The sequence below is a fragment of the Pelodiscus sinensis genome, chromosome Z, assembly GCF_052426305.1.
Source record: "Pelodiscus sinensis isolate ZL-2025 chromosome Z, ASM5242630v1, whole genome shotgun sequence".
Classification (NCBI taxonomy): Eukaryota; Metazoa; Chordata; order Testudines; family Trionychidae; genus Pelodiscus; species Pelodiscus sinensis.
In genome coordinates, this window is record NC_143085.1 from 3,209,352 (window position 1) to 3,221,592 (window position 12,241).

General features: G+C 54.2%; 1 protein-coding gene across 2 annotated transcripts in view; it reads left to right on the top strand.

Annotated features, from left to right (window-relative positions):
• Window positions 1-12,241, top strand: part of MMP11 (matrix metallopeptidase 11) — a 35,447-nt gene that overhangs the window by 12,580 nt on the left and 10,626 nt on the right. Inside the window, exons 2-4 of one of the 2 annotated variants that reach the window (XM_089775157.1) lie at window positions 6,073-6,323; window positions 9,870-10,013; window positions 11,212-11,345. In XM_089775157.1, coding sequence (XP_089631283.1) covers window positions 6,073-6,323; window positions 9,870-10,013; window positions 11,212-11,345 — 529 coding nt within the window. The remainder of the gene's footprint in view (window positions 1-6,072; window positions 6,324-9,869; window positions 10,014-11,211; window positions 11,346-12,241) is intronic. The other variant, XM_089775158.1, reaches the window with a different exon arrangement.

Sequence of the window (12,241 nt, forward strand, 5' to 3'; positions counted from 1 at the left end):
GACAGCAGGTGGAGACAGCCAGCCTGGTGGGGGAGCGAAAGGCAGCAAGGAGAGGGTGTGGCTCGCAGGACAGCCCGTGGGCTCTGTACACTAGCAGCCTGGTAGTCAGGGTGTTCTCAGTGTGTGTGCACAGAAAATGTTCCTGCTTTTCTGCTTCAAGCCCTGAGTCTTTGCTGGGCTGCCCTCTCGGCAGCCTCCTGTGTTTGGGATGCCTTGGCTCCGTAGCACCCCCCGGGGTTTCACGCGGGACTTTCACCAGCATGAGAGATGCAGCTGGAGAGTCACCGTAACTCCATATTGCCAACCTCTGCCTTGCTCCCTTGGCAGGGAGACATCAGTCTGCAACCCGCAGACCAGTGAGGGCCAATCGAGGCCAGTGAGTGAGCCACAGGGGCGGCCTCCTTCATCTCAGTGGGCCACGAGAGCGTGGTAACCGAGACGCTCTCCCAAGACGGGGCCGTTATGCTCACTGCGCTGGGGTGCTGAGAACGTGCGGGCGGTGCCCCGTAGCAGCGCTGGGAGGGGATGCAGGGGGAGCTAGTGCTGCGCCATCGGCCTGCCCCTCCCTTCCGGTGCCTTTGCTTTACGGGCCTGTCACTTTTGTAATAACAGGTAGGGGGGAAAAACCCCTCATGGATGGAAACCAGTGGAATCTGGCAAGTGGGCGCCAGGAAACGAAACATCCTGTGGGCCAGACACCGAAGCAGACCCACCAAGGGGGGTGGTGCACAGGGCCGCTTCCCCACAACCCTGAGCAGTGGCAGCTGGAGCTAAGGGCCCTTTAAGTTGCTGCTGGAAGCTGGAGGGGGGTGGCGCAGTGGTCCGGGCAGTGCGAGCGATGACTGCCTTAGCCCTGCCCCTCCCCACATGCACACCTTGCCCAGGGGCCCCACATAGAGTGCCAATAGGCTGCACATGGGGCTGCAGCTTGGCCAGCACTGAATGCCCCCCCCCCCAGGCTATTGTCTGTGCTCCCGGTGTGGGTGGGGAAAGTCCTAAAAGGCCAATGAGAATTAGCATCGTAGCGCCTCCCTTCGTGTCCTCCATCGGCTCCCAGGGCCACCCATCCCCAGGGTGAGGCAGCCCCCTGGCAAGAGGGTCTCTCCCTCCAGCCCTTTGCAGGCAGCCCTGGGGGGTGGGTTGGCCTCAAGCGCTGGCCGACATTGCGGGAGAGGGACGCACAGGCCCCTCTCCCCCAGACCCCAGGGATTCCATGGCTCCCGGCTCCAACTTTGGCTCCTCCGCGGCGACGGCTTCTCTTTCCTTGTGGCCCGCTGGAATTTTATCTCCCCTCCAGATCGGGGAGGGGGAAGGGAAGCCCCCCTGGCGCTGCTAAGTAGCTAATGCTTTCCTCAGCCCGAGCAAACCCGCCACGAGAAGCTGTGGCATTCCAGCCCCCGCTTCCCGCCCTGCACTCACTCCTAATGGAGCGGCGGGTCAGGAGGAGCCATCCCCCTTTACAGCCGGGGCGACATCCGAGCCGACGGCCAGGCCTTCCACTCCCTCCCAGGGTCAGCGCACAAAGCAAGCCTGGGGGAGCCCAGCAGGAGGGAGCGTGCGGGCACAGGCTGCCATGGGGTGGGTACAAAGTGGCCCAGCACAAGAAGCTCCTCTACCATGAGCCGAGCCAGCTCTGGGCTGCTTCCTTCAGCCCTGAGAGGTGCTCGGCGGCATGGCAGAGGTGGACGGGACAGAGTCAGAGCAGGAGGGGGCTGGAGCGTGGTGCAGGGCAGGCCCAGAAATCCGGTGGCTCTGGGTAGCTGCAGCGACTCATCACCTCGGGGTACCCATTAGGCAAACCAGCCCCAGAATACGGGGAGACACAAGCTGCCTTCCCTTTGTGTCTGGCCCTTATTGTAGACAGGGCTCAAGTGCGGCTATCGTCACTCGGCTCAGGGCAGGACGATAGTCTCCACCAGCCTAGACCGGGGCAGCTGTAGTAGACCTGGGCTCCAGAAGGTGAGTGTTGGACCCAAGAAGCCGATAACACGCCGCCTCCTCACCTGCCCCAGAACCTGCATGGAGCATAGGAAAAGCTCATGGCTTTTGTCAGAGAAGTGAGCTTTTCCCGCGGAGTGGGTTGTGGGTGGCAGGAAGGGAGAAGTGTGGTGCCGCGGGGGGACTCTGACCAGAGTAGGGATATAAATGTATAACCGTGAGCATGGTTAATCGATGAACCTGGGCTGATCAGATCACATTCACAGTTCTATGCAGGCTTCTGCCCCACTGCTGCAGATTCAGCTTCCACCCCGCACTGTTGCCTCTGTATGGGGGGCAGCCACATGGGGCGGCAGCCAGCTCCCTGGGAGTGGGACCGACATGTGGGAGCCAGCACATACCAGGAGCATGCTTAAAAGCTGGCTTCCAGTGTGCACCAGCTCCTGTGCAGCCAGCTGCTGCTGGGGGTGCATGTAACCATGTAACTGCTGAATTTTTCAGTAGTTACACAATTACCAGCTTTTTAACATCCCTAGGCCAGACTAGGGCACCTTTGGCTGTAGGGAGGGGGTGGGAGGCTGAAGGCTTCAGCTGACTGACCCAGGAGTCCTTCAGCTATGGGGCAGGAGGGGGCATGGCTTCTCCAGGGAGGTGGGGCAGCTCAGGCAGAAGTAGGGGCTGGCAGAGTGTAGCCTGTCTGAAGGGAATCTCTACCCGCTGATGTCCACCAGTGCTCGCACCAGGGGAGCTAACAGGATCTCAACCATCGAGAAACCCATGGGCTCCTCCAGCAATGCCAGGGCGAACCCACAAGGAGTTTTACCCACTTGGGTGTGTGCCCTGCTGGCCCACCGACAAGTCCTGGAAGCACTAATCTGCACAGGCACCACTGTCCGGCAGTGGCGAGGGGCTCAGAGACCGCAACCCACTGGGGCTCATCTCTATTGTGCGACCTGCGGGCTCCTCCTTTGCACCAGTCTGGGACTGCCCTGGGCCGGGCAGTCAACGGAGCTGCCCTGGTGTGCCCCAGCCAGCTGTTCTGAGCGTGAGCCGGGCGGGGGGCACTTTTAAAAGTGTCTCCACGTCCTGAGCACGACACTGGCAGCTCGTCCCGCTACCAACCCTGCGACAAAGCATGTCTGGATCCCTTTGTGCTCTGTCAGGCTCTGCTCCTGGGAGCTGCGGGCGTGGGAGGGAGCCCAGGGGACCCCTGCCTCCTCTTCGTCATAAATCATCTCAAAGCTCTAGTTCAGGAGTGGGTAAGATACGGCCCGTGGGCCAGATCCAGCCTGCCAAGCGGTTTGATCCGGCCCCCGGTCATCCTGCCGCACCACTGCCTCCAGGCCAAGGGAGACCCAGGGGCGGGGGAGTGTGCAGAGTCATCCACTGTTCAAAGCGGCTGGCAGGTCCCTCCCCCCAGCAGGGGTGCTTGGTGTTTAGAGGGCGCCCCGACGGTTTTGGACAGCGAATGACTTCGTGCGCTCTCTGCTCCCAAGCACCAATTGGCCAGGGGACGGGGGACTTTGCAAAGTCTCCTCCCCCCACCAGGGGTGTATGGGGCCTAGAGGGAAACACCTCTTCCTGCTTGAGGCCCCGCCCTCTTTCTGCCTGAGGCCCCGCCCCCTTTCCACCCACAGCCCCACCCCTTCCGGGGTCAGCTGGCCCTTGGCCACAACCAACATTTGCGATTGCCCACCCCCACTCTAGTTCTTGGTGGCTTGAGCCGAAGTGCAGAGCATCGTGTTCCTGGGAGTCGTGCAGCCGCTGCCGTGCCTCCTGGTGGAGCTGGTGGTGGTTGCTGGGGGAGGTCGGACCGACTCGCTGGCTAGGAAGACTCACTCTGGTGTCTCCAGCACGGGCGGCAGGCTGCCGTCGAGGGAGAGGAGTGCCTGGCTGGTGGAGGAGGGCCAGGGCGGGCGGGTGGAGCAATGCTAGAAGCCACGTGCCTTCGCGTGACCTGCCAAGTTCCTGTGTCTGTCCCTGCTGCCCAGCCGGAGGGCCCGGGGCAGCGACATAGATGTGAGCCGCGATGGCGGAATTAATGCCCGGGGCTTCACACTTCATTGCAGCCCCCGTGAATGGCACTATTGTGCTGGGACAGAGAGAGGGTGATGCAGGGGATTAAACGGCAGCTCCCTCCATAGCCAGCCAGCCAGTGCTGGCACCTGAGAGACCCGGGCTGAGGGGCGTCGGGGGGGGGGGGGTGTCTGTCAGCACAGTGAGGTTCCATTGAACAATCACAGCAAACTAGAGCCCTAAGGAAAACGTTAGCGCCCATCCCCTCCAGGGGCTACCCATCTGGGAGCGACAGCGTTTTAACTTCTGGCAGACAATTCTCTGTCAGGGGGCGGAGGGGGGTTCAGCTACCCTGCATGTCAAGTGCCAGCCCAGGGTGCTGTTCAGTGATCAAGCACATGTCATTAGCAGCTGTGGCACGGAGGGCAGTCAGACTGGGCCTTATTTTAAGTATAAGACCACGGGCCCTGCTGTCTTCTGCTGTCCTAAGTATTTGCGCCAGGGGTGGGGAACCTTTTTTGGGCAGGGGCCACTGACCCACTGAAAAATCAGTTGGGGGCTGCACACAAGTGAGAAGCAGAAAAAACCCTCAGTGTGGCCCCCGACTGAGAAGCTGAAAGACACTCCACACATTCTCCTCGCTGGAGGGCCCAAGCTTGTAGATTTTGTGGGCCCTGCAGTGCTGGTGGGGGGCAGAGACCCTGAGCCTCGGGGATCTCCGCATCCGGCCCCCAGGCCTGAGGTCCCCCACCCCTGATTTATACATGTTCATTGCCACGGGATCAGAACATCTGCCCACCTGCTGATACTGACGCTGTCACATGTCACTGTGTGACCCGGTAGGAATAATGAAGTGAGTAGTTCTTAGCTAGCACTTTTTCATGGGTGGAACCCAAAGAAAGGAGGTGTCAGTGTTATCCCCATGGGACACTGAGGCACAGAGCAATCCAGTGGCTTGCCCAAGGTTACCCATCGGGCTGGTGATGGAACGAGGGATACGCACCAGCTACGTCTACACTGGCATGATTTTCCGGAAATGCTTTTAACGAAGAAGTTTTCCGTTAAAAGCATTTGCGGAAAAGAGTGTCTAGATTGGCAGGACACTTTTCCACAAAAGCACTTTTTGCAGAAACGCGGCCGTGGCCAATCTAAATGCGTTTTTCTGCAAAAAAGCCCCAATCGCCATTTTCACCATCGGGGCTTTTTTGCGCAAAACAAATCTGAGCTGTCTACACTGGCTCTTTGGTGCAAAAGTTTTGCTCAAAAGGGACTTTTGCCCGAACAGAAGCAGGATAGTATTTCCGCAAGAAGCACTGATTTCTTACAGTAGATCGTCAGTGCTTTTGTGGAAATTCAAGCGGCCAGTGTAGACAGCTGGCAAGTTTTTCCAGAAAAGCCGCTGATTTTCCGGAAAAACTGGCCAGTCTAGACACAGCCACAAGGTCTTAGTCCACTATTCTATCCACTAGGCCTCACTGCCTACCTGAATGTATGAACTATAATGGATTAGCTACTATCTAGCCAGGCTGGGCTGCCAGGGAGAGAGCTGAGCAGACGGCCACTGTGAGAGAAGGGCGGTGGAACAGCCTAAGCATAGGGCTGGGAGGAAGGGATTTTACACAGAATTCTTCTGCCTTATCCCCGTCTAGACCAACACTTTCCTACGCAGTGTCCGGACTCAGAGATGCTTCTGTCCCAAGTGCAGGGGGGAAGGGGAGGTGCGTAGTTAAACTGATTCCTGAGCATGGTGTGCTTGGGTTAATGACAGCGAGCAGCCAAGTGGGGAAAAGAGACAGGCAGGGGGGATTTACTGTTTAGCAATCTCCTGCTTTTCCCCCCCAAGGTTCTGGTTCCTGCCAAAGCATTTCCCACTGGGGCCACGGGCCAGGAGCCGCTGTGTCTTTCCCAGAGAGCAGCAGAGCCCAGGGGAAGGAGAGAACCAAGACCAGGGTGGGGATGCTGCACAGTCTGGAGAGGAGAAAGGAGGCACCTGACAGAGAGATCAGGAGGGGCCAGTGCGCTGGCTGGAAGGGGGGGCTGCTGCAGGTTTGTGTAGCGATGGGCCAGGCTCCCTCCTGCCATCTGTGAAAGTCACAGCCCTGTTTGTCTCTTGTCTAGGATGGGCCTCGGAAACACCATGCCTGGAAGGAGCAAAGCCCCTGGATTTCCTCCTTGGTGAATACCATGGAGACTGGTGTCTCTGTCAAGGGCTTCTCCAGGGGCACCGCGGGGCCAGCAGCAATCTGGAACCCACCCCGCTGCGGCGTACCGGACCTCCCTGCCCTGCCAGACGGGCAGACCGGGCGGAACCGGCAGAAGCGGTTCGTGCTGTCGGGAGGACGCTGGGAGAAGACAGACCTCACCTACAAGTAAGAACCCTCCTGGCAGCAGGGAGCGAGTCCTGGGCAGGAAGTTTCCATTGGGCGCTTCTTGGGCCCCGACAGGCCTGTCCAGGCTGGGAACCTGTCCAAGAACCAGGAAGCGCAAATCCCAGGGTGTAGGGGTTAACTCTACCTAAGCCTGGTAGAGTTGGCCAATAGGAATGCAGGTAGGAATTTCAAACTGGGACAAAAGAATTGTTGGATTTTTCCCTCCTTTGTCTCAGGGCAGTTGCTCTCCAGATACTGAGGGGGACAGACAACATGTCTCCCTCCAAGAAAAGACTCTTCACTATCTGTAAGTAGGGCAAAGTCTAGATAAATCCTTTAGGTTTTATTGTTTTATGGTTTGGGGATGGGAATCTGATGTCTGTGCATTTAGAAATGGGGTTTTCTCTCTTTTGTAACTAAGTTTGTTCCCATGGGAAAATTCCCCATGAGTTTATTAATTGGTGGCTCTTACCATCTAGCCAAGCCAACTATGCTTGTACCAGGAGTATTGTTCTGATAATAAAAGTTCCTTCTTTATTAACCCGGTATTGGTTCAGTTCTGTGTCCTGGAGAATCTGTCTGTGGGATCTGCAAGCCTCTAACTAGGGGAGAGCAGCCACAGGCTGCAGTTTGTATTTTCTCTTTCTTTTTCAAGCTCTTTGGAGAAAAGAGGTCGGGATACCCTGGGGTTGGTTTCAAGTGTCCATCCCCAGTTGTGGGTTCAAAAGCACTTGATGGTAGCAGTGGATTTTTTTATCCCTAAAATCTAGGGTTTTAAGATTTTGGGGGGAAGTTTTATATGAAAGCCTGCAAAGATCAGTGTTTTGGGGTGCTTTTGTGGGCCCCCACTTCTGCATTCATCATGCCAGAGTGGGGAAAAAGCCTTGACAGCCCCACACTGTCTCACAACACACATGCTCACTGTCGATGTGACAGCCTCCATAGCCACTCACCCACCCCGTAAATGCAGCGCCCTCCCCCCCACGCTACTCACACGCACCCGTCTGTGCCGGGCACCACGCGCACCCCCAGGCTACGGCTACACTGTAGCCTTCTTCTGCAAAAGCTTATGCAAATGAAATGGCATATTGCGGTGCTTCATTTGCATAATTAATTAGCAGCCGCTTTTGCGCAAGAGGCTTTTGTGCAAAAATGGGCTGTGTAGATGACTCTTTTTTGCGCAAAATCCCCTCTTTTTCGTGCCAGAGACGTTCTTCCTGAAAAAATGTGGAGCCCAGGGATTTCCAGTGATTAGAGGACAGCCCCGTTTGTGTTTCCCCCAGGCTGTAGCAACGGACAGTGCTGGCAAGTGATTTTCAGGGTCAGGGGCCAGTGGTGTTAGTGGCAACAGTGGGGATTATGGTGGGGATGAGTGTATTGTAATACTGAATGGTGCTGGGATGGGTCAGCAGGGACTTCTTAGGGTCACAGGGCCCCCCACATATTCTACTTCCCCACACCCAGTGCCCTGCCCTGCCCTGCTTCCTGCACCTCCCACGCACCACAAACACCTGCCCTGAGCCCCTCATGCACTCCCACCCTGACTCTTGCAACACTACCCCCCATCCACAAACTGGGTAGCAGTTTTAAAACAAACCAAAGGAAGTTTTTCTTCACTTAGTGCACAGTCAACCTGTGGAACTCCTTGCCAGAGGATGTGGTGAAGACTAGGACTTTAACAGGGTTCAAAAAAGAGCTAGATAGATTCATGGAGGTTAGGTCCATCAATGGCTATTAGCCAGGATGGGTAGGAGTGGTGCCCCTAGCCTGTTTCTCTAAAGGTGGGTGACAGGGGAGGATCACATGGGGATTACTTGTTGTGATCCCTCCCTCTGGGGCACCTGGCACTGGCCACTGTCGGCAGACAGGACACTGGGCTGCATGGACCTTTGGTCTGACCCAGTCTGACTGTTCTTATGTTCTTAAACTGCACCCCCAGCAGCAGCAGAAGTCCCATTAAATAAAGTCTGTGAGTACAATGTTTCATTGATGCTGTTCTTAAACATTATATCAGCTATCAGTAAAGTTAAGTTGTGTATTTTCAGTCGTGCCATTGGGCATTCAGATACTGGTTCTTTGCCGACCACTTGTTCTGAATTTGGGTGTAGTTTGGCTCTTTGCTTTGAAAAGGCTGCCGACCCCTAATGCGAGATGAGGCTTGGTCCTGCCATGAGGGCAGGGGATGGGACTTGATGATCTCTCAAGGTCCCTTCCCATTCTCATATTCTCTGGTTATACCCCTCCCAGTTAGTGTTGCAGCAATCCACTCTAGCACAGGCACCAAACAGCCTCCCTCTCTATCTCCAAAGCCCTAGCAAAAAATACCCTGTGTCTGCAAAGCCGTTCCAAAATCACCTATGCAGAACTCCTTGCACCACCTTGGACTCAGCCAGGTATCCTGTGTGCTAGAACCCAAGCAATTCTAGAGTGTCCTCTTCAGCAGGCAAAGTCCAGGTCTGTTACTGTGCTAACATGGCCCCGGGGCAAACCACTGCTGCATGGGAGATTGTTGGTAATAACAAAAAGCTGATGGTGAAATTTGTGGAGAGGACATTCCCTGTGGTCCTACTGAAATGGCAATTTGCAGCCAGTGCAATGACCAAAATTCAATGCAGAAGACTCACTAGATGGAATTAGTGTGGACTGTAAAGAAGATGGACAGGGTCGCATTTGCTTAATGGCCATTTCAGTGGTGGTTGTGGTGTAGGGATGTGAATGACTAGTCGACAGGCTAGTCAGCTAGTCACTTCCTCCTGCCCCAGCTGCCTCTATCAGAAAGAGACAACAAGAGGGGAAATGAAAAGGGGGCGTTTCAAAGCAGTGGCGCTGCATGGAGCTGGGAGCCAGACCCCCGGGCTCCATGTGGAACTGCCTCTTTGAAACACCACAGGGAGCCCGGGGCCAGTGGGGGACTGCTTGAGTCCCCTGGGGCTGTTGCTACACTTCAGAGGCAGAGGCGCCCTATCGACTAATCAAATAGTCGATGCGAATTGCCTCGACTATTCGATTAGCCAGTAAATCGAAATTTTACATCCCTACTGTGGTGGCGACAAATGCATCGTAGAGGACGTGAATACTGACAACAAGCTGTTGGTGAACTCAGGGTTCAGTGCGCTGATCCGGGGCCCACTGTGACAGTGACTATGTGGGCGAAGGTGATTTTGATGTTCACGTCCCTTTTTAAGGTATCAGTGGCACTCCCTGCTGCTGCTAATGTCTATAATTAGGGTCGTTCCTACGCATCCGCAGTACCCAGAGCTGTGTAGGGCACCTGAAAATTTGGGGCAACACTGGGACAGCAGGTAAGAGTGAGCCGGGTCCTGCATGTGTCCCTACACCCCTGACTTCTAGAGGCTGGGACTGGATAATGGGATGGAACCCTGGATAAATTGTCTTGTTCTGTTCCCCTCCCTCTGAAGTATTTGGCACTGGCTACTGTTGGAAGACAGGCTATTGGGTTACAGCAGTCACTGGTCTGACCCAGTAGGGCCACTGTGACATTTTTAGGGTTTCCTATCTCTAAACATTCAATCTCCTGCTTTTTAGAATTATAAGATTCCCATGGCAACTTGTAAACACTAAAGTGAGACGGACCATTGCAGAAGCCTTGAAAGTCTGGAGTGACGTGACACCATTAACTTTCACCGAAGTGCACGAGGGCCGAGCCGACATAGTGATTGATTTCACACGGTGAGCACGGAGAGAGAAGCTGTTCTGACCCAAAAGGAAACACCTCTCTTCCCCCATGGGGCGTCGTGTGGAAAGGATAGAGCCCAAAGTCCCCACGAGAGGTGGTCACGCAAGTGGCAGCACATTATTTATTCATTGAAGTTAGTTCCATGCTCTGGTTTCAAACTTTTGTTTTCTTATTTTTTATAGCAGGCTGCCTGGGCAAGGTCTATTGTTTTGTAATATGTGTGTGCAGCATCTCGTGTATTGCAGCCCTTCAGTGCCACCCTACCACAAATTACGTTACTAATTTGCTTCTTATTTAAATTGTTCACTGATTAATTTATGCTACCACTCGTCAGCCAGGGATCATTGGCCAAGAGCTTGTTTTGACGGCTTCCAGCTCCTCTGTCTCTCCCAGGATTGAATGACCTGACCTCTGGCCCCAAAACAAATTTTAGTTTCTTCGTTAAATAAATCTTGACGCCAGGCCTGAGCTTCACTTTCTGAAAAATATTTGCAGGAGCAAAACCTTGGCTCCAATGACTATTTACACAAAGCTAATAAAAGGAATTGTGGAACCCATCCAAGTGAGGATGTGGGCTGTATTCAGGGAGTTTGTCTACTCTTCTCTGCACTGGTCATCTCTAGCCAGGGCTTCCTCGGTCAGCAGGAGTTGAGCCTGAGTGAGGATTTGAGGATTTGGTCCAAAAAGTTTAAATGTGTTTTCTTCAGTTCAGTTCTGCTGCCTTAATACTGGTAGCTTGATCAGCCTTCACTTGAATTTTACGGCCCTCACCTGAATTTCATGGCCTTCTCCTAGAGTTGCCAGATGGTTTCAACAAAAATACTGGACACACTTGACTTGACATCACAATCGACATTCCATCTGTCCATAGAAAATACCGGACAATTCTATGTTCTCAATTTGTTTTCCAAACAGAAAGCTCAAACACTGGACTGTCCGGTTCAAAACCGGACACCTGGCGACCTTATCTTCACCTGAATTTTACCGAGGAAGGAATAAACCCAATGAGAAACTACTAGTTTCTACAGCCTTGCACGAAGGCGCAGGGCTTGTGTGGAGGGTGTGGATGCCTTACAAGGTGTGCAGGGATGGGAGGCCGCAAGATGGTGGAGAATGTGAGATGCTGTTCTCAAGATTCCCCCAAGTTGCCTACTTACAGTTTCACTGAATTGCGCTGTGCTTGCCCTCCAGGTATTGGCATGGTGATAACCTGCCCTTCGACGGGCCGGGAGGCATCCTGGCGCATGCCTTCTTCCCCAAGACACACCGTGAGGGAGACGTCCATTTCGACTACGATGAGACCTGGACGATTGGGAACAACTTAGGTGTGTTGTCGATTCAGATAGAGGCATGGCGGGGGAGGGGAGAAATGTTTCTGAGGGGCAGGGGTGAGATGGCCATAGATAAATTAAAAAAGCATTTAATTCAGAAGGAAGAAGTCTGAAGAGGCTTGTCCACACACCAAGGTGAGGACACCTCATATGGTCTGTGTCCTTGTCTCTTTCTAGGCGCAGTTAAGTTGGGTTCTAACACCAGGTCACCCACAGAGCCAGTTAGAAAATAAAACGGGGGAGAGATGAAGGGAAAGGAAGCCCACAATGCTGAGAGGGAGTGTTTCTCTGCCCGGCTCCAGTATAACAGGCAGATCTCAGAGTCACCATCTGTTTCCAAAACCTTTCTTCCTGAACGCCTCTAATGGGAAACCACATGGGCTGCTAGCCTCTCCCTTTGGCCTGGGAATACGCTGACTCCAAACAACTTGTCATGGTTAACTTGGGGGAGCCCCTTGACTATTTTAATAACAGAGCCAGGCGGGTACCAGTGTATTGTTCAGAGATCGACGTCACAACACCTTCCTAAATACATATGGTGTCGTGGGATCTAGCCAGATCACTGCCGAAGGCCACAGTTCTTCTGCAAGATGCTCAGACAGTAACTCACGGCTCTCATCCTTCTCCATGCCAACAGGATTGACAGGGAGAAGAAAATGAAAACAGCTAAGCTAACACTTCCCTGCAGGGTATATCCCTGTACATCTTGCCTTGCCTGGGTCCGTATTAAGGCTCAGTCCTACAAACACTGAAGCCCACGGCAGTTTCCCCATTCTACTTTACTGACAGTTTGTAAACTCGCTGCAGCCAAGGACTGGCTTTTTGTCTGTAGAGCATCAAGAACACTCCAACACCAGATAATAAATCACCAGTAACTTTTTGCAATGTCT